The 22,242-nt window shown below is 39.5% G+C and overlaps 3 protein-coding genes across 3 annotated transcripts; 2 read left to right on the forward strand and 1 right to left on the reverse strand.

Moving 5' to 3' along the window:
- The first annotated feature begins 2,160 nt into the window (after window positions 1–2,160).
- LOC139632331 (multidrug and toxin extrusion protein 1-like) lies at window positions 2,161–8,026 on the forward strand. Its single transcript, XM_071497214.1, has 17 exons — window positions 2,161–2,385; window positions 2,773–2,874; window positions 3,143–3,211; window positions 3,314–3,462; window positions 4,805–4,847; window positions 4,969–5,013; window positions 5,177–5,274; window positions 5,364–5,461; window positions 5,549–5,662; window positions 5,804–5,871; window positions 6,070–6,178; window positions 6,296–6,371; window positions 6,461–6,530; window positions 6,632–6,764; window positions 6,894–6,988; window positions 7,097–7,204; window positions 7,402–8,026. The coding sequence occupies exons 1-17, from the start codon at window positions 2,218–2,220 to the stop codon at window positions 7,678–7,680; spliced, it is 1,824 nt and encodes a 607-aa protein (XP_071353315.1). The 5' UTR covers window positions 2,161–2,217; the 3' UTR covers window positions 7,681–8,026.
- Window positions 8,027–9,268: 1,242 nt separating this feature from the next.
- Window positions 9,269–14,178, forward strand: LOC139632054 (multidrug and toxin extrusion protein 1-like). Its single transcript, XM_071496790.1, has 17 exons — window positions 9,269–9,457; window positions 9,847–9,948; window positions 10,127–10,195; window positions 10,302–10,450; window positions 11,232–11,274; window positions 11,407–11,451; window positions 11,608–11,705; window positions 11,798–11,895; window positions 12,026–12,139; window positions 12,240–12,307; window positions 12,513–12,621; window positions 12,731–12,806; window positions 12,922–12,991; window positions 13,161–13,293; window positions 13,395–13,489; window positions 13,590–13,686; window positions 13,854–14,178. Exons 1-17 carry the CDS (start codon window positions 9,290–9,292, stop codon window positions 14,147–14,149), a joined length of 1,830 nt encoding a protein of 609 aa, XP_071352891.1. The 5' UTR covers window positions 9,269–9,289; the 3' UTR covers window positions 14,150–14,178.
- Window positions 14,159–20,420, reverse strand: slc47a3 (solute carrier family 47 member 3). Its single transcript, XM_071496791.1, has 17 exons — window positions 20,163–20,420; window positions 19,927–20,028; window positions 19,764–19,832; window positions 19,477–19,625; window positions 19,351–19,393; window positions 18,781–18,825; window positions 18,126–18,223; window positions 17,931–18,028; window positions 17,312–17,425; window positions 17,158–17,225; window positions 16,934–17,042; window positions 16,527–16,602; window positions 16,087–16,156; window positions 15,833–15,965; window positions 15,575–15,669; window positions 15,438–15,480; window positions 14,159–14,642 (listed from the first exon to the last, which is right to left on the reverse strand). Exons 1-17 carry the CDS (start codon window positions 20,292–20,294, stop codon window positions 14,461–14,463), a joined length of 1,626 nt encoding a protein of 541 aa, XP_071352892.1. The 5' UTR covers window positions 20,295–20,420; the 3' UTR covers window positions 14,159–14,460.
- Window positions 20,421–22,242: the final 1,822 nt, after the last annotated feature.

The following is a 22,242-nucleotide window of genomic DNA, read 5'->3' on the forward strand; positions in this document are numbered from 1 at the left end:
CTAGGGAGCAAGAGTGAACGTCATATCACGATGAAATGACCATTCAACGGAGAGAAAAAAAAAGTCTGGATGGGAGAGAGAAAGAGGAATAGAGAAAAGAACGAAAAAAGAAACGACCAGAGGCAGAGATAAGAAGGCAGAGATACGAGGTGCCATCTGATGGACTCAGCAAACACAAAGGCAAGAGCAGTGTTAGGGAAAATAACAAGTGACAGATACAAATCACTGACGCTGCAGCACATGGTATCTGTGGCACTCATTCCAACAGACTGATTGATTTAGCCAACATGAAGCCTGGAGGGCTTTAGGTTGTCACTCTAAGGGGAGCTCAAAGTGAGACTGAAAGCCTATAAAAGGACATGCAGTTTGAGGAGAAATGCAACGTTTTCCTCATCCATACCTCTGAGCAGAGATGCATTTACAGCTAGAATTCACACATTGTTTAATCTCTCAAACTCTATTAGAATCCAAATAAGGTTTATCAAGCTGTTTATCCTCTCCCTCCTCTGGTCCCTGTCTCACAAAAAATGATTAGAATAGATTATAAGTATACGATTGTACAAGAAGAATAGTACATGAGCTCCCCCTCATCTTATTTTGTATGCAAACTATTACCTTATATTGCGCTGTCTCACACAGTATTTCTACAGTCTTATTATGCATTATGCATATATATATATATCTTTTTCATTTAAACTATCTGCTTCATTGTCTTCAGGGTGTCAGGGTTGGGTGAGTCTATCCTAAGCCTGTTCTGTTCTGGGTAGAAACCTTGTACATTTGCACTCTATTACGAGGCTTAAACTCACATTCATATTACATTCATGTTATTCACGGTGTCTACTTCATCTAATTTTCATGTCTGTACTTTCACAGATAACACCTGCAATATCTGAGAGAATTTGAAACTTGCACACAGAAACCAAACACTAGTCTCTATTGAGCTTGGCGTTCAACATTCATCTATGTTTGCTTTTTTCCTGTGAAATCTATTGCAAAAATCATTTTTCCAAAAGTGCATGCTGGTTGGGAAGAATTGTGGCACTAGAAGTCTCATACTCACATCACAAATGTTGCTTTTACAGAGTTGAGTAGAAGGGTTCAGAGATAAAAGAGGAGTGGTACAACTTTCCAAAGTGGGCAATGATGTAAGCAAATTGTGTAAGTGTGTGTTTGTACTCTTTAAGTGTAACATTGTACACTGAGTGGAAGGCCTCATCCTTTCATCAGATTTTCAATGAAACAAACAATCAGAGTGATGCACTTGAGTTTATGGAAACACATAATGCACCAAAACAAAACAAAATTTTCCCAAGCACATATTTGCTCATGGCTGAGGGAGAACTAGTCTAGAAAACCTGTCACATAAAATCTTTTTTATACATCAACTGACACTGAGTTGGCAATAATATATCTACACAAATTCATACGTAGGTATTTGAGGCTCCACATCTCACCACAAAATATGTTTTCTATCCATGAAACAGGAGGTTTACCACAGATGTATGCTATCACTCTGCCACAGATGGCCAGTTGAAGGGCTTTTCTGCCTGATAGCAGCAGAGGGCTGCATCTCATTCGGGATGTCGCCTGAGTAGTGACTGGTTAACCTTTACTGATCTCCAGTAGGACACTGAGCCATATGACATGTTAATGTTTAATATTCCCAAACACTTTAATGAACATGTCTTCCTGAACTGATGGAGATTGATTCCACTTCTTCAAAGGAAACCTGTGCAATCATTAAAAACCAAAAAAAGATGTTCATGAATAATCATGTCTTCACACCTTCTGTCTGCTCACAAATCATATCTGACAACACAGAGGTAGAACAACGACAGGTTAGAGTTATTTAGTATGCTGTCAGTAGCCACTATTGGCCATATAATCATTCACTCAGTGAATACAATGAAATGCTAAATTAAAATTTAACTGTAATTGAATGTTAAATTAAAATGTCATGTATTTGCAACTCTGGTACCACCTAGAAAAGAATTAACTAGTCACTCATAAGATGAACTCTGTACCAAGTTACTAGTACTCCATAATATTTTTGTTTTACAGAACCACATTTTCTTTGTTGTAGTTTTGCCCACAGTGTCAAACCTGAAATGGAATTTGTGAAACCTTGAGTGAATTAGTAACTTTTTTAAGATGTTGAAATACTTAACACAACAGTGGTGAATTCTATCCCTGCGGAGCATCAAAGATGACTACATGACAGAAAGGACAGAGCCTCCTGTGGGAAAACCTGCATTAGTATCTGATCCTGTAGACATGGAGGGGTCCAGTGACAAGCTTTTCTGCTGCAGGTGGGTGCGCAACAAGGTTCCCCTGGCCCACAGAGAGGAGCTGTACCACATCCTGAGGATGACTGGGCCTCTGGTAAGGATCGGCACTGTTTATATTCCCTGTTCTGTCAGTATGTGGTTGTGTGCGTCAAGGGTGCTCTTCATAATACGTTGATTGATACACGGGAAAATGGATGATGTGTGTTTTGTTTTGAAAATAAACTTTGTCTCTAAGTTTTAGAGGCAGCAATCTGCAATCAGGCAATCTAAAGCAATGATGACAGTGCGGTAACACATCTGCAAAGAGAGCCATGCTTATTAATTGTAACTTGTAATGACTGTAAGTCATCGGGTCTAAAACTTTTTCCCATCAAGAACCCCTAAAATGACACTAATTAGAACACAGACCCTCATTGGGTAAGATTTTGTCCCTGGGTCCCACACCTGTAACTGGACCGTTGTTGTGTGTTTGTCGTTCCAGCTGCTCTCTCGAATCCTCCAGTACCTGCTTCCATTTGTAGTTACAATGTTCTGTGGGCGTCTGGGAAATGAGGTGATGGCTGGCTATGGATTAGCTTCTGCTGTAAGTGGTCATCTGTGTGCTCCACTGAGTTATGTGGAGGCTAACATGAGAAAATGACAGGTGAAGATAACATTTCTAGGGAGTTGGAGGAATGAAAACGAAATATTACAACTATAAACTCACCCTCCCAAGATAGCTTTTACAGTTCTCTCACAAACCCAATGATTAAATCAATATATAGTACATTTACTCTTATGAGTCATAGAAATATTGTTAAGTCCTCAAGTGTACATCAAATTTATTTAAGTATGTTTCCTGTTCATTTCAGACCATTAATGTCACCACTGCAGCAACTGGATGTGGTCTGGCACTAGCATGTGACACTTTGGTGTCTCAGGTTTGGAAAGCCCTTTGCCCTCAATTTCACTGACGCCAGATCCCAACTGTGCATTACTCTCTTCCATGCAATGATTAACATTGTCTGTGCACTGTTGTGCAGACATTTGGTGGTAGGAACCTGCTGCGGGTGGGAGTGATCCTTCAGCGGGGCACCATCATCCTGCTGCTGTTCTGTCTGCCCTGCTGGGGTCTGCTCATTAATGCCCAGGCCATCCTGCTATGTCTGGGCCAGGACCCCAAGGTGACCAGGTGACTAACAGGGTTGTTAAGTCCATATATAATAGCATTTCTATCATAACATTTCTTGCAATGAATACATTTCTGTGTGAGGGTGGAAATAACTGAGCTTGAACTGATGACACTGAACAGTGTATACACTCACCACCCACTTTATCAGGTACACCTTGCCAGTACTGGGTTGGACCCTCTTTTGCCCTCAGAACTGCCTTAATTCTTTGTTTCATAGATTTAACAAGGTGCTGAAAAACATTCCTCAGAGATTTTGGTCCATATTAATATGATTTGTCAACTACACATCCATGATGTGAATCTCCCGTTCCACCACATCCCAAAGGCGCTCAATTGGATTGAGATCTGGTGACTGTGGAGGCCATTTGAGTACAGTGAACTCATTATCATGTTCAAGAAACCAGTTTGAGATGATTTGAGCTTTGTGACGTGGCGTGTTATCCTGCTGGGAGCAGCCATCAGAAGATGGGTACACCGTGGTCATAAAGGTATGGACATGGTCAGCAACAATACTCAGGTAGGCTGTGGCGTTTAAACAATGCTCAGTTTGTACTAAGGAGCCCAAAGTGCTCCAAGAAAATATCCCCCCACCATTACACCACCACCACCAGCCTGAACCGTTGATACAAGGCAGGATGGATCCATGCTTTCATGTTGTTGATACCAAATTCTGACCCTGCCATCCGAATGTCGCAGGAATCGAGACTCATCATACCAGCAACGTTCCATTATCCTATCTTCTATCGTCAAATATTGGTCAGCCTGTGTGAATTGTAGCCTCAGTTTCCTGTTCTTAGCTGACAGGAGTGGCACCCGGTGTGGTCTTCTGCTGCTTACATGTTGTGCATTTAGAGATGCTCTTCTGTACACCTTGGTTATAACAAGTGGTTATTTGAGCTACTTTGCCTATCAGCTTGAAGCAGTCTCGCCATTCTTCTCTGACCTCTGGCATCAACAAGGCATTTTTGCCCAGAGAACTGCCGCTCACTGGATATTTTCTCTTTTTCAGACCATTCTCTGTCAACCCTAGAGATGGTTGTGTGGGAACATCCCAGAAAATCAGCAGTTTCTGAAATACTCAGACCAGCCCGTCTGGCAAAATCACCTAAATCACCTTTCTTCCCCATTTGGATGCTCAGTTTGAACTTCAGCAGGTTGTCTTGACCATGTCTACATGCCTAAATGCATTGAGTTACTGCCATGTGATTGGCTGATTAGATATTTGCATTAATGAGCAGTTGAACCGGTGTACCTAATAAAGTGGCCAGTGAGTGTATAATGGTAAACGCTCATCTCCTTACTGTACCTTTAATTGGATCTGAATACAGCTTCTTGATTTCAGGATAGCCCAGCTGTATATTACAGCCTTTCTTCCCGCAGTGCCAGTGAGTTGTGACTTTTCTCTCATGTTTATGTGCAAATACAATACATTATTAGTGATGTATAGATGCACTACTTTCCCTCACACCTTAATATCAGCACTTTTCATCTATCTTTGTCTTTTAGGCAATGTTTCTACATAACCTTCAGGTGTCTTATCTGCAGAACCAGGTGTGTTAATGTCTTGTACACATCATCTGTCCTCTTATTACACAGAATCTAAATATGCTGTCTTAATTAATGTTATTACATTTCTAAGGGGAAAGGTATAGCTAAGTGGTACCTGTTGCATCATCTGCTTTCTCGTCATCTCATCATGTGTTTATGTACTCAGGGTATAATACTGCCTCAAATGTACACTGCTGCCATGGCAAACATAGCAAATGCAGTGACGAACTACATCCTTCTTCACTGGCTGGATCTGGGGGTTAGGTAGGTTTAGGTGTTCACTACAACATTTTAAATCTGAATAAATCTGTTGCACACACTGATCTCCCGGCATCCGTGTGCATGTCTTACAGTGGATCTGCAGCAGCCAATACTCTGTCTCAGATCTACATCTGTGCCTTTCTGTTTGCTTACATTTGGTGGAAGAAACTCCATGTGAAAACATGGGCAGGTGAGGGATTTAATACTCATGGATACCCCACCATTCAGCCGCCACCTTCTTTAGACTATAAAAATGAGTTTCTCTCTCCCCCTGCAGGCTGGTCTGCAGAATCACTGCAGGAGTGGGGCTCCTACATGAAACTGGCCATCCCCAGTACACTGATGACCTGTTTTGAGTGGTGGGTTTATGAGTTTGGGGGATTTTTTGCAGGTAATCCAAATATTTTTTATGATTATTCAGAGTCCATTCTTACAGAAATGTAATAATGTTATTTAATAATGTCATTAAGCCATTAAACCAATGTGCAATACAAATTTTAAGTCATGTGATTTCTTTGTCTCCAATGATCAGGAATGCTGAGTGAAGATGAGCTGGCAGCTCAACATGCTGTGATAATGGTGGCATTCATAACCTACATGGTAATTTGTAGTGACTGCCAATCAAAACATTTCTTTCTCTTTTTAAAAGTGAATATTTTTCAGATTTAGATTAAAAAAAACAAATTATAGTTGTTGTTCTCTCTTCTTAACACTCCCAGGAGCAAGATTTTTTGCTTGACAATGTTCTTTTTTTTAATATATGTTTATTTTATTTTTTCCAAAATGATGAATCCATAGTTTCCTCTTGGTGTTCAAGCTGCAGCGTGTGCCCGTGTGGGTAATGCTCTCGGTGCAGGAGACACTGCCAGGGCAATCCTCACCAGCAAGATGTCGCTCAGTCTTGCAGGTCAGTAATAAACATGTTCTGTTGCTGTAGCCTTGATTTAAAAAAAAAAAGCATTTGATGTTGGGTTTCATCAACATTTTTTAGTGTTTGACAGATTTCACAGCTCCTCTTTTACAGGCAGCATCGCCATTGTTGAAGGTCTGGTGCTTGGCTCTTCTAAAACAGTGATTGGCTTCATCTTCACCTCTGATGAGTGAGTCTCCACAGCTGCACTCACATTTCACTAACCGTAGGACAAAGGTAATTGAGCACAACTAGACACAATCTTAATTATCATTTCAGGAAAATCATAGGTCTGGTCTCCCATTTGATGAACACTTACTGTTTCCTTCAGTTCTTTGATGGTCTTGTGGTGAGTCTACCACTTTGTCTTGTGGTCAGAACAAATATATTTCCTGTATGATGCCAAAAGCAAGTCATATATATCAAATGTGACATTTTCCCCCATCCTAGTGTGTGTGCACCGGCATCTTCTTGGGCACGGGCAAACAGAAGATACCAGCTGTGGCTAATTTCATTGGATACTACTGCATCGGACTTTCACTGAGTGTTACTTTAATGTTTGTCGCCAAGCTGAGAGTGTTAGGTAATTAAATGAATGTTTTGTTGTTTTCATGGACATTCAAGACAAGTAAATGGCTGCGTAGTAAGAGTAGTTTATCATAAATGAAGCCTGCTGTGCCCTTGACAGACTAATTTGTCTTTTTCTCTGCAGGTTTTTGGCTGGGACTACTCATTTGTGTTGTCTTACAATCCACATTCTACATCATTGTCATCTTCAAACTGAACTGGAAGAAGATGACAGAGGAGGTAGGATTTGTTATATGTCTATAGCACCAGCAAATTTCAACATATTTTTATTAAATGTGTGCTTGAGCTGAAATTGGCAGTTAAGTTTTTATCTGTGCTTGTTTGTAGGCTGTTAAACGAGCTCAGAAAAAGATACACATGACATTATTAAGCGCAGCTGCTCTAACGGACGCTCTGGGTAACAGCACCGCCGGCCAGGCGGTGAGTAATGGCAACGTAAGTGGCCTGATACAACCTAAATGGCTCTTCATATCTTGTTTCACACGATTAACAATGAACTTTTTTGTTTGTTTTTTGACGTAATGTTTTCTGAAATACACTTAAGTCAAAGATGCCAAATATCTGGCATCTTTCCTTTGAAGTGCTGTTGTGCTTGCTGTCCATATGACACGAGATATTTTTTTTCTCTCCAGTCAGTGGATGGCTACATGTCTGTGAGAACTGAGTGCCATGATGGGAACACCGAGACACAAGGTGCACACGTGGAGGTGAAGGGAAGTCGTCTTTCCACCACCCAGCTGATCCTCAGGCGAGGCCTCACTACGTTTGCAGCAGTTGCACTTCTGGCTGTGGGAGCCAGTGTGCACTTTCTTGTGCCCTTGCCTGAGACCCTTTCTTCAGAGGACTGGATCAATACTACATACACTCCTGATATAATTCTCTCCACCGTGCCAATAGAAGAGACAGCGTAACCTTGAGAGCCTTGTTCATAAAATCATTGTTTGTGGACTCAGTACCTTTGAGAAGCTCGGGGCTAAACTGTGGCACATTGGTTGAAAAATGAGAGCTTAATTTATTGTTTGATCACAGACAATTTCACTCTCTAGGTTTTCTCTTGTTCTTCTCATCCACATTTAGGTCATATGTACTTGTAATGAAGGATGTTTTTACTGGCTCTGTGGAGCTTTAAGTGTAAGAATGTTGATAAATACAGATCCTGACTATCTCAAAACTCATACGGTCTTGTGACAGAATAAATAATGGTGTTTGGAGAAATGTGAGTTCTATTTTATTGAATAAAAAAGTAGTGAATTTTGATGGGTTAAATTATGTGCTGTTGTATTCAGTGTTTTTTTGTTTTTTTTTACCCTTGCAAGTAAAAGAAGTATGCTGCTTTTCATTCAGGGGTGGACAGGAACAAAATGCATTTACTTGAGAACTGCACTTAAGTATAATTTTGAAGTATCTTTACCTGACTTGAATATTGGTTTTTTTTGGAAACTTTTGAGTTTTTCTCCACTACACTTTGATAAATACTGCATTAGACTCCACTGCATTTCTATGAAGTACTTGCTACTTTGAAGCAGAGCTTTTTCTCAGCAGAATGAATTTTCTTTCATTTTTGTATGCTGTAGTTGTCAAAGGAAGAAAAAAACCAATCACAGCCAACTCCTGCACAGTCAGTCATGCGTCATGTTGCTGTTGCACAGTTATAAAGATAGAGGTGTGTAACTAGGTTTTTTATTTTTTTTACTTTTACTTTTCATCTACAGCAATTCCACTATCTGTTTGTTGCACAAACACACACACACACACACACACACACCATACACACTGCCAGAGCTATATCACTATATCAGAACACTTATTTATGGTTTTATGGGTGTCGTTGCGTCTTAAATAAAAAAGGAGAAATAGGAAAACTTTGTTGATTTTTTTGTTGATTGTGTTTTTTATGGCCATTTCAATAGGGTATCGCAGTATATTCTTCAAGCTTTTTAGTAAGTAGGTCAGTGCAGTAGGTTGTTTCAGAATCACTGGTTTCTGTAAATGTTCTGCAGAAGAATACTAAAGCGCATTGAAAAAAAAAATTACTTCTGAATACTTAAGTATTTTTAAAAGCAAATACACCAGTACTTTAACTCGACTTTAACTTAAAAATATTTGTATTTGTGAGTATTTATGAGTAATAGAGTTGTGTATTTTGTCCACCTCTGTTTTGTTGACGAACATAAATGTTCACTGTTCTCACTCAAAGATAAAACATTTACACAACAGTAGACCAGAAAATAGACAATTTAACCCAACGGAGCCTTTTCATATTTGGTAGAAACAGATATAATATTCTTGCCAGATAATTAGAGGAACTAGAGGCAGTGAATTGTGTTTTACACATTTAACTACTCAAATAAAAACATCCCTGCTTCCAAGTCCTACATCTTAGTCTTTGTTGTGATTGCAGGCCTTTTTCCTGTCTTCGTCTCACAGTCTGCGTTGTTTCAGCTGGGCTTGGCTTAGCTCCAGGGAAGCTGTGACCGCAGCAAGATTTCCATTCTTTCCAATGCCCTGGAGAGCAACTACATGAGAGAGAAGACGGACACTTCAACAGAAGGACCTACACTCGCATCTTGTGCTGTAGACATGGAGGCGTCCAGTGACAAGCTTTTCTGCTGCAGGTGGGTGCGCAACAAGGTTCCCCTGGCCCACAGAGAGGAGCTGTACCACATCCTGAGGATGACCGGGCCTCTGGTAAGGATCGGCACTGTTTATATACCCTCCTCTGTCTATAAGGGACTTTGTGGACTAAGACTGCCCTTGCTTAAAAGCTGATTTAGACAACAGAAGATTGATGACAGTCTTTCTTTGCCAAAGAAAGGTTAAGGTCAGGAAAACAGACTTGTATTTCTGAGACTTAGACGCAGAATCCATTAGACCTAAAACAGTGTTTGGCAGGTTTCAGACAGTGGCTGAACAGTGGATGCAACCTGCCAAAGTGACGTCAGTGTGGTAGCTTATTTGCCAAGTCATAGTCTGAGTTTCATCATAAGTAAATGCAACTTGTGTTTACTGCATAATTTGTGAGCTAGTAGCTGTATCGACTTCACCGTTTTGTTGGTGATGTGTGTTTGTCGTTCCAGCTGCTCTCTCGAATCCTCAATTACCTGCTTCCATTTGTGGTTACAATGTTCTGTGGGCGTCTGGGAAATGAAGTGATGGCTGGCTATGGATTAGCTTCTGCTGTAAGAAGTCATCTGTATGTTCCACAGAGTTATGAATGCTAACATGAGAAAAGGAGAGTTTGTGTAGGGAAAATGAAATGTTACAACTATAAACTCACCTTCTCAAGATAGCATTTACAATTTTCTCACAAATGATGACAACCAGTGTAGGTCAAAGTATGTTTCATGTTCATTTCAGACTATAAATGTCACCACTGCAGCAACTGGATATGGTCTGGGGTTGGCATGTGATACTTTGGTGTCTCAGGTCTGGAAAACCCTTTTGATAAGATGATATAAAACACTGGATTTTTTTACTGACAGCCTCTGTTTATTACTGCCCTCCTTTCTAAACTGTTAACTATGTTATGCAGACATTTGGTGGTAGGAACCTGCTGCGGGTGGGAGTGATCCTTCAGCGGGGCACCATCATCCTGCTGCTGTTCTGTCTGCCCTGCTGGGGTCTGCTCATTAATGCCCAGGCCATCCTGCTATGTCTGGGCCAGGACCCCGAGGTAGCCAGGTGACTAATATCACCAAATCTGCACACAATACTATTGCAGTCACCTCCAGTGATGTGAACAAGTTTGAGGGGAAGTCAGAGCTTAAGACTCTCATGTTCAACAAACACGATTTCTGCATTAAAATCAGATCTGTTCCCTACAGATTCAGTGTTCCAGCATAAACATAGCATCTGTATTCCAGATATTCGCCATGACCTTTACCAATTCTACAAGGACATCTCAGTTTTATTGCACTAATCCTGCTCCAGTGTTTGAACCATCTGACACACTGGGCCTTACTTGTATTGTAATACATATATTTACATATGTAACATGAGGGTTCGATATGTGGGGGTTTGGATCACTCTTGGTAAAAGAAACAGCAGGATGGAGACACATTAACATTTTAAGGAGCAGTTTCACTTTTCTCCACGCTTCGCCAACCTCACAACCACAACACTTTCTGTCTCTAAGTCACATGTCACTAAACTAACCAATCAGAGGCTAGAAGGACTTAGACTAGGGTAGATAATAGGAAAACTGGAGAGATGGATTCAGGAGGTCACTGTAAGTGTTTCTACAGTGTTTAAAGATGCACATGTAAATATTGAAATTAAAAACCTGTAAATATGTAAATAATAATTATGTAAACATGAATATGTAAATAATTACCAGTAAACCTTACAGCTCTTATCGCCTAATAAAATTGGTGGGGCTAACTTGTTAGTAGTGTGTATCACCTTAAATTGATAATTGCTTGTTCGTGTTTAATTTGCAATGAATACAGTGTATTGATTTCAGAATAGCCCAGCTGTATATTACAGCCTTCCTCCCTGCTGTACCAGTGAGTCCTGACTTTTCTCTCACCTTTATGAAACAATTCAACACATTTTCAATCATTATTTCATTGCTTTTCTGCACAATAAGCTGTTCCATACATTTAAACTCCTCCATTTAAAACCTTCTTTCTGTGCAGGCAATGTTTCTACATCATCTTCAGGTGTCTTACCTGCAGAACCAGGTAAACATTATCCTAAATTCATTCTGTGTTGATCCCATCTTGTATCATCTAATTTTAGTGTATAGAAATGTTGTAAATTGTATTTAATCTAATTCAATTTCTGATGGGAAAGGTATGAGTGGAGGTCATAACACTGCCTTTTGTTTGTGTACTCAGGGTATAATACTGCCTCAAATGTACACCGCCGCCATGGCAAACATAGCAAATGTGTTCACAAACTACATCCTTCTTCACTGGCTGGATCTGGGGGTTAGGTAGGTGTATTGACACATCAGTATAAAATGTTAAATCTGAGTAAATCTGTTGCACACACTGATCTCCCGGCATCCGTGTGCATGTCTTACAGTGGATCTGCAGCAGCCAATACTCTGTCTCAGATCTACATCTGTGCCTTTCTGTTTGCTTACATTTGGTGGAAGAAACTCCATGTGAAAACATGGGGAGGTGAGGGACAGTTATATTTAGTCGATGTTTGTTGTGATCTAACGATCTCACGGATGACTTTGTTCATCTTCCAAGAAGCCAACCAAAGATTTTTCTCTGTACATAAACAAGTTTCTCTCTCCCACTGCAGGCTGGTCTGCAGAATCACTGCAGGAGTGGGGCTCCTACATGAAACTGGCCATCCCCAGTACACTGATGAAATGCTTTGAGTGGTGGGTTTATGAGTTTGGAGGATTCTTTGCAGGTAATCTAAATAATAGATCTTGGTAAGTCAATTGATTTCACTGAAGCAGATACAAACTCTGAGTCATGACTGTGATTTCTTCTTTGTCTCCAATGATCAGGAATGCTGGGTGAAGATGAGCTGGCAGCCCAACATGCTGTGATTATGGTGGCGTTCATAACCTACATGGTACTGACTACTACTATTACTACTACTACTACTATTATAGTCAGAGTGCTTCATTCTTATTTTAAAACTTTTCTCCAAACATGTTTGAACTTGAAGTTGAAGGTTTGTTTACCTTCAGTCAGGCTCAGTTAACTTCTGGACACTCTCAGGAGCAAACCTTTTTTCATACCTGTTACTTACTTGTTCCAAAATGATGAATCCATAGTTTCCTCTTGGTGTTCAAGCTGCAGCGTGTGCCCGTGTGGGTAATGCTCTCGGTGCAGGAGACACTGCCAGGGCAATCCTCACCAGCAAGGTATCCCTCAGTCTCGCAGGTCAGTTAGAAATGTTTTTTTTTTGTTTGTTTGTTTTTTGTTTTTTTTATTTTATTTATTGCTGCTGTTCCTCCACTGTTTGACAGATTTCACAGCCCCTCTTTTACAGGCAGCATCGCCATTGTTGAAGGTCTGGTGCTTGGCTCTTCTAAAACAGTGATTGGCTTCATCTTCACCTCTGACGAGTGAGTCTCCACAGCTGCACTCACATTTCACCAACTGTGATTGTACAAGCACTAGTTATACACATAAAAACCGCACAGGATTAATATAGATAATAATTGTTAAATCTTATTTCAGGAAGATCGTAGGTCTGGTTTCGCACTTGATGAATGCGTACTGTTTCCTCCAGTTCTTCGATGGTCTTGTGGTGCGTCTCACCGTTTTTCTTTTTAACAAAACAAATATATTTGCATTATGCTATCAAAAGCATGTAAATTAAGTCAAATATAAAATGTTTATCTATCCAGACATTGCCACACAGAGGCCAGTGGAGTGAGAGTGCATAATAATTAGAGATTGGTCTCTTTACATCCTAGTGTGTGTGCACCGGCATCTTCTTGGGCACGGGCAAACAGAAGATACCAGCTGTGGCTAATCTCATTGGATACTACTGCATCGGACTTTCACTGAGTGTTACTTTAATGTTTGTTGCAAAGCTAAGAGTGTTAGGTAATTGCATGAAGTGACCTTCTTTTGTCATTGCCAAGATATTTTTTTTTAAATGAAGCCTGCTGTGCACATAACTGACTGATTAGTCTTTTACTCTGCAGGTTTTTGGCTGGGACTGCTTGTTTGTGTCATTTTACAATCCACCTTCTACATTATTGTCATCTTCAAGCTGAATTGGGGGAGAATGACAGAGGAGGTAGGCATTTGCAGGGTCTTTGAATATAGACCTGAATATCAGACGGTGCCTTCAAAAGCAACTGTATTTGTTACATGTAAGGGTTTCTTCTTGTTTGTAGGCACTGAAACGAGCTCAGAAAAACACTCGCATGACATTATTAAGCACAGCTGCACTGTCAGACACTGCGGATAACAATACTGCTGACCAGATGGCAAGTGACCTGTTTAACTTTCAAAACTACCAACAGATTATTTTTCATGGCTTGTCTTCTCTTGTCATCAATTGACATATATATTTTTTATAATTAAGTTTGACTGTGCTTGCTCTCTATAGAATTAAACAAACTAAAATAATAGGGAATGTGATATTTTCTCCCAGTCAGCGGATGGCTACATATCTGTGAGAACTGGGTGCCATGATGGGAACACTGAGACACAAGATGCACATTTGGTCCAGCAGGTGAAGGGAGGTCGTCTCTCCACCACCCAGCTGATCCTCAGGCGAGGCCTCACTATGTTTTTGGCCGTTGGACTTCTGGCTGTGGGAGCAAGTGTGCACTTCCTTGTGCCCTTGCCTGAGACTCTTTCTACTGAGGCCAACTTAACTATGGACTGGATCAACACTACATACACACAAATTTCATCCACCGTTCTGGTCCCAAATGAAGAGTCAGACTGACCTTGAGAGTTCAAGATAACCACAATGTTTCTGTTTAATGTTATAAATCCAGAGGTTCTCAACCTCTCTTTAGTTTGACAGAGCGTGATTGTGAACCAAACACTGTCAGATTCACTGGAATATCATGTGCATGAATGCTTTCAGAGATTAATTCATTGATCATAGAGCATTTCACTTCCTGCTTTCTGCTCATCTGCACTCCTGCCTCTTTACTGTGCTGCTTTGATGCCCTGCGATGCAGACGTCTGCATCATATTGAGCACTGGTGGCTAAGGAGTTACTCCACTGAATACAATAGACTTTGTTCATGTTCATGTAATCAAGTTAGTGATCAGTAGGTTCACAATGATTCCAGCAGCCAGGATGAACAGCATGGCAGCCAGAGCCAGCCCCCTACGCAGAACCAGAGTCCTGTGAGGCAGCTCCTCCTTCACTGTTGGTTCCTCCTCAGCGTCAACAAGGTCCATGCTGTCTGTTTGGCCATGTGAGTTACCTGGTTCATGTGACACAAATATGCAAATGTTATGTTTTCACTTCAACTAACCCTAAAATTACAAACTTATTCACATGAAATTATTCTTTGACAACTTGTTAATATTTTGTGTGGGTTTAATTTTTGGTTTTATGCATTTATGGCCCAATAATTGAAATTGTAGATAACACTGTGGTAAATGACAACAAACCTGAGAGACTTTTTAAATCTAGTTTGGGCTCAGTTTTTTTTTTTTTTTTTTTACATTAGCTAGACTGCTAGCTTGCTAATGTCAATAACACATCATATGCTAATGTTTGTTAGTAGTAATAAATTGTATTTTTTCTACTCAAAAGTGACTATGTTAGAGATTACAGTGGTTATGGCTACAATTTTAATATGAAAGCGTCTGTGGTAAATTCTGGTTTCTAGCTATCTGCGTAGTTGATGAACATCATTTACATCATTTATAAAGAACAAATGCTATAGCTATCTGGCCATTGTGGCCTCTTAAATGTGACAATTTGAAGCTTTTCGTGGTTTTATATCATTGTCAACTAAATACTTTGTGTTCTTGACTGTTGCTCTGATTAGAAATTTGAAGACATCACCTTGAACTCTGGGTATTTTTCACTGTTTTCTAACATTTTATAGTCTAAACAATTAATCAATGAATCAAAAAAGTTTAGAGATTTAGCTTGTGACCTGAGTACCTCAGTAGAGATACAATAATAATATTTCCTGTGTTAAACAGGATACATAATTTTTTTTCTCCAACAGCATAAAATGCCTCAGTTGCTGCTCAGTCTTTCTTACTTGTGTCTGTAGAGCTCCCACTCACGCCCGCTCTGATTTGAGCCTGAAGGAAAAACAAAGTGCAAATGTTATATTCATAAAGAAGGAGGCTAGCCTTAGGCCAGGCATAATGGGAAGATTTACCTATGAATACTAACCTCAACTGTAACTTTATTCCAGTTCATTCTCACCATGTAGAAAATCAGAAATGAGCATTGCAGAAACACACAGGTAAACAAGCCTGTCCACAGACCTGTAAAAGAACTGAGTTGCTTGGAAACAGTAACAAGCAAAAATTGATGCTGTAGTGAGCTCTTAATAAAAAAGGACAGTGGGGAGAAAACTTGAAAATTACCAGTCAGTGATGTGGTACAAAACAGCTAAAGGCTAAAAAAAATGTGTGCTGTGAATCTTACCCTTGATTCCTAATTTGGCAGCAAACATCAGTGGCACTCCAATAGGGAAACCAACACCATAATATCCCAAAATATTGCAGATAGCCCCAACTCTTTGTTTACCTGCCCCCTGTATAATGCCACTTGAGGCAGCCTAGTCACACAAAAAAATAAAGATGTCATTAGACCTGCCACAGATGCCTATAATTCTTCACAAATACAATACTCCATGGGTATATGATGGGATCTTGACATAATGGAAGACATATACTTACTGATATTGCATCTAGGAGGATGAATGGAGCATAGAAACTTATAACATCAGAAACCCTTTCCCTGATCTGTCTATAGAAGAAGAAAGACGCAAATTTTAATACAGGTGAAGATAATGGGAATATTCAATTTTTGTGGATCTTATTTTTGAACACGGTGTAATTTTATATGATTATCGAAACTCTCGGGTGATGCTACACATCATGAGAGCACCTGTCATAAACATTTACCCCGTGTTAATATGTAAAAACTAAATGCAGGCAAAGTTCACTGTTTTCTGTGCCCAAGATGACTCACATAATGGTGAGAGTTCATTTAACAGACCTGTTATCTCTGACAGACATGACTCAGCATGTGATAAGTAACACACCCTGAGAAAAGAGTGTTTTTACAAAGCAACAAGATTTGTAGTTACAAGAACATGTGAAAGAGATGCACTCACTCATCATATGTAAAAACATAAGAGATATGGCCCTTCAGACTCCCAATGAGAACTGCCAAACATACAGACACTGAAGCTGTGGGAAAGAGAAACAGACTCGTTTATTAAGTATTATTATTATTTAAAAGGTGCCAAACTGACTTCTTTTCTGAAACACAATGACTTTTATTCACTCAAGCAGCAGTTTTCTAATGCTGGCCAATGAATAGCTCTGTTGGAGCAGTCAGGAACTTAATGTTCAGCTCAAGGGCACCTCATAAGCAGATGACAAGGGAGGTGAGAGGATGCTCCACTCACAATTTTGGTCAACAAGACTTGTTCAATAACCTCTAAACTACTCCAATTTCAAAAACATATCATTTTAATAAAAACAGTCAGGATTAGATAGCGTTTAAGTGCACACTAACCTGCGCAGAATATTGACATTTTAGCAGACAGCTTGGCCTGTTCTGTTTCTCCAGCTCCCAAGGCATTTCCAACCTTCACACTGCCTGCTACACTAAAACCCATAGGGAACTAATGACAAACATACAATGTTATTATGCTGTTACACTCCATGTATAAACAGGTGATTCACACACTAATAATTTGATGTGAATTCAGTATTTGATAGAGGAATGAGGGAAGTCACCATGTATGCAATATTTGCCAGCTGGTACACAATTGATTGAGTTCCAAGTTCCACCTCACTTATTAGACCTGTCAATAAGAAGCTGCAGTTAGATTTCATACCAACTTTACTTCACACGGGTGCTTTAAAACCACAACAGGACCCGTGACAGTACCTGCCAGAAAACCTCCAATTTCGTACGTCCACCACTCAACACATATCATCACCATGCCTGGGATGGCCAAGTTAATGAATGAGCCCCAGTCCTGCAGGCACTCTTTAGACCAGCCTGTGTAGTCAAACAATAAATGAAGAAGTCATTTAGTTTCTAAGTCAGTTCAGAGAAAAAAGAAGCTCATATAGGTGTTCAGTGAGGACTCTTCCTCAAGTACTGCTGCTTGTACAAAAGGGTATAAAACTACACTGTAGTTTACGGTATGTTCCCAGGATATCAGATATAAGACGTTCAATGCCGTTGTAGAGGAAGAAATCAACTGCATGGACAGGCTTGGAAAATGCAAAAAATAGAAATGTACTCCAAAGTAAATTTAATTTTCTTTAAGGGCATTTAAAACTAATTAGTGTGTTTTCTGAGGACCTATATATGACCTGTAACTAAGGCTCTAAATATTTTTATTAAAATCCTGATTTCTGTGGTCTCTTCAAAATTGAGCTACAGCTTTATTCTCTCACTCTCAGTTTTATTCATTACTCATTATAACACATACTGGGGGAAACCACTGGAGCCTCTGATTATATTCAGGATCACTATCTTCCAATGCAAATGTACTCACCTCCCCAAGTGGCCTTATGCAGACCTCGGCACACGATATAAGCATAGAGAATTACAGCCATGGAGAACTGAGAAATGGTGTTGGCAACAGCAGAACCACTGCAAAGAGAATTTCATCATACAGTACTGGTTATTTGATGCCACCACTAATGATGATACTGTTGGAGCCATGTGCAGTCCCATAAACAATACTCACGCTACTCCCATATTTAATGCGTGGAGAACTACGTAATTGATGAGAGCGTTAAGAAGATTGACCACAAATCCCGTGATAACCTGTGGCCAAATGATGCCCTAAAAGAAATGTGCCACATATTAGGCTATTCTTATTAGACACTGGCAAAATGAGAACCCAGATGACTGTCGGAGCTCATTCAGGGTTTTCCACCACTGTGTCTTCCTCCTGTTCACAGGCAGAAGACGTATAATTCAACAAATCATAGATACATCTGCACCCAATGAAGAGACAATTTGGGCTTGAAAGGTTTAAAAAATTTCAAAGGGAGCGTTGCTTCATTGTTGGGAACAGTGCTATGAGACCTTGGGAAGTGGAAATTACTGTACAGTTTGGGACCCAGCACATGGAGAAGTTCAGGCAGCTCTGACCTCATTACAATCTGAACAGGGACAGTATTAATTCCTAATGTCACATCAGTATGCAGCCTAGATCTACACTGTAGCCAAATGAATAGAAAGGTCGCTAATAGAAAATTTCTGTATATTTGATTCACTCTATCCCTTTGTGGATAAGAGCCTGTGGATAAATGGCTCTTCGATTCTCTTTTATATAATCAAACTTTACTGTTTCAATTCATCCAGGTGTTACTTAATGTTGAGTCATATGGACTTACCTGGTTTTGCAGATATCTAGTTTCTAATGAATACATGAATGCAGCCTGTAAAAACAAAAGAATAAAGAAATTGACTAAATTAATGAAAAAACACATTACTCTCTGAGTTGCACATATTTATGCACAACAGTCATCTATTCATCATTTTTTAAGCAACATTTATTCCTACAGAGTCCATTTCCTCTCCCAGAATGCACCGGACAAAAGATGTGAGCCTTCAAAGGAGACTGGGCTTCATACTGCACTGTCCATGTACAGTATATAGCCTTTATTGAATGAGGTAGCCTATTACAGGTTAAGAAGAAGGAATACCACAATTCCCAAACACACAAACAGCATCAGTAATGATTAAAGATTAAAATAAGTCCAAGGTTTATTATCCTCGTGTCTGGTGCCGTGTTCAAGGTTTAAAATTCTTTGATATTCATCCCATTTTTATTTGCCAAATTCTGCAATCAGTTTTTTCAAGTTCACTATTTACCCATGGGGTATCTAAAGTTAGAGTTGTAGACTGGTGAACAGTTTAACTGTTTGTTAGACATTAGTGGCATAATAACTAGACATACTCACAGGAAGTGCCGGCATAAAGATCTTCACATACATCTGAGCCAACCTAGAGAAAGATATTCCATCAGAATCAACAAGAAATTAACATTCAGATGGGAAGGGAGTGTTTTTTTTTCAAAGACAACTGACCTGGCCACCTCTGGCTCCTGTCGGACTGCCAACAGAATGGGCTCTGTGTTGATGAGGATCGCCCAGCAGGGGAAACATGCCAGTAATAAGATGAGGATCGCCCGCTGCAGAATGACCCCAACTCTCAGGAAGTTACTGCCCCCAAAGGTCTAAACCCAGAGAGTATATTCTTATTTTTTTATTCCCATTATTCTTTTTTTCCCCTTGTTTTTCTTTTTTTTTTTTTTTAATTCTTGAGAACTCTTGTCATATCTAATAAAGAAGTGTGTGAAAGCTGAGACTCATACCTGAGAAATCAAAGTATTACATGCTGACGACAACCCATAGCCAATAGATATACCTGTAACATTAATGACCTAAGGATATAACAGAAACATTGGTGAATTATGTTTTGTTATTCTATTAGTTTAACTTGTGAGAACATTACTGTATGTACTAAATGTTACTTACTGCTATAGCCAAAGACACTGCTGCCAGCTCTGTCTTCCCCAGATGGCCACAGAAAATAGTGCTGACTAAACTCACTGCAAAAATCATCAACTGGGATATAATCTTTTGAGAAAAATAAAAATGAATGAAAGTTAGCTGGGACACCACCATTATTATTATTATTATTATTGTTATTATTGTTATAATATGACTGACTGATTGGACAGTGACTGTACATGTAAATGGAGGCTACTTACCACTGGTCCGGCCAGTTTAGACAGCTCTTTGATTTCTGTCTTGAAACCAACAGGGACCAACATGCGGATCCGCTTCAAAACAAAACATTCACTCCAGGAGGAAAGAGTTGAGCTCTGTGTGCTGCTCTCCATGATCCAGTAGGTACAAGTGTAGCTCTTTTCACCGGTGTATGCTGCTTCAGTTCAGTGGAGAGTGTTGATAAAAACTGATGTAATCCTGCTTTCATATATGTCACGTGAAATCAGGGACTTTCAGTTATTTCCTGTGTGTCCAGAGGTCACTGGGTGAGGAGACACCAGCTGAAAAGACTGAAATAGGTTGTTGTTTGATGCAGCATTGTCCCAACAGATGGAGCCATTTCCCTAATAACTGACCTTACTCCTGATGTGAGGCCTCACAATAAATTTCAATTTTCATACTGACCTGCACATCACAGATGGAATGAAATTAATCATTAACCACTGACTCTTTATATCTAAGTGATGGTCTGTAAGTCTATTGAAACAATGTATTTATCCCTGAATGTCCTTAATTGTGCCATTAAATAAACTTATATAAATAATATATATAAAATAATATAAATATAATAAAATTATTTATTACCATAGTCTAAAACTTTAAGAGCCATGTATATAATTATTCATGGATTGATTCTCAAGCCAGTAATTCAGGACTTTTAACACCTCTTTGTTAATGATTACATGGTTATTGATCAGTGTTATTAGACATATGTATGACAAGGTCCATTTAATAACCCCTGACTCTGAACTTGTCCTCAGTTTAAGATAAGATTTTTGTTTGTAAATTTATTTAAGCAATTCTTTTTTAACATAATTAGATGTAATTATTATATTTATTATATTCCTTTTTTCGTATAACTGTTAAGACCTAGATGTTCTTAAAATACCCTGAATCTGAGAAATAAGGGGTATTGAGGTTGAAGCTTTCCTGTCTCATTTATTTATATCATAATAGCCAAAAATTAAGTGTTGTGTAAAGTGGTCTAAAAAAAAGTGAATCTCTACTCCTATGCCATTATTAATCCACTTAACTCATTTCAGAAGGGAATATAAAGACAAATGTAGGATTATAAAAATTAATGATGCGGTTTGTAGAGTTCTGTGAGAGAACACGCTCAACTCTTTTTATCCTGACGTTTGCTGTTCAGTACTGAACTGTATGGGTAATTAAGCAAACAAAGTACACTGAAGGCTAGTTGTTTCACACAGGTTTGATCCCTATGACAAATACTTTAACTTCACCACAAGGTCATGTGTTGGCTAGACTCTGTCATTTATTCTGGCCACCGGGACATAAAAACAATCACACAGATCTCTTTCACAATGAGAAAAAACTGCTCATCATGTTTGTTACACAGAACAACCTCAGCATCAGGGGATTTTCTCATGGAGGTCTAAAGGGAAGACATCACCAGTTTAGGGCACTTTGGAGTGGTGGTGCACGCTCTTCTGTCATCATAATGTCTGTGTTTTGTTTTGACATGCAAGAGAAAAGCAGACAGGCAACTTCATAAATGTCAATCTGGGACTCAATTGACCTGGCAGTTTCATCAAAACAGTGAATTGAAAACTTCAAAGGGAGGGACAGAATAGTAGGGTTGCACTGCCTCAACCTCTTATTACACCGAAAAATGGCCTTTTTGAGGGTGAAGCGGTGCAGAGAACACATGATCTGTGGTCATACAGTCGGATGAGTCACTCTGTTTCTGAGCACAAGTGTGGCCCATGCAAATCAAAGGTGTCTAAAATGGGACCTGTCCCTAAGGTGCAGGGCTCTGGGTGCATTTCCTGGCAAGAGGTGGATCCATGGCACTCCTTAGAAAGCACAAGTAAACAGGAAGTGACTGTAAAAAGAGAGCATATGATCTATAAATGAAGCAGTGCAGTCCTTGCGAATGACAGTGCTACCAGGTTCTTGACTGGTCAATGAATGATGGGATAAAATAAAAATGATTTGATATTCATCCTGCAAAAAGGCCCCAGGTTAAAAATGGGACCCTATTGAGATCCAAATCCTCCCACTTTTAAACTAAGACATGTAATAAAACAGGACCCACCT

The sequence above is a fragment of the Trachinotus anak genome, unplaced genomic scaffold (genome assembly GCF_046630095.1).
Source record: "Trachinotus anak isolate AG129_WGS33_773 ecotype Australia unplaced genomic scaffold, CSIRO_AGI_Tana_v1 ptg000014l, whole genome shotgun sequence".
Lineage (NCBI taxonomy): Eukaryota > Metazoa > Chordata > Actinopteri > Carangiformes > Carangidae > Trachinotus > Trachinotus anak.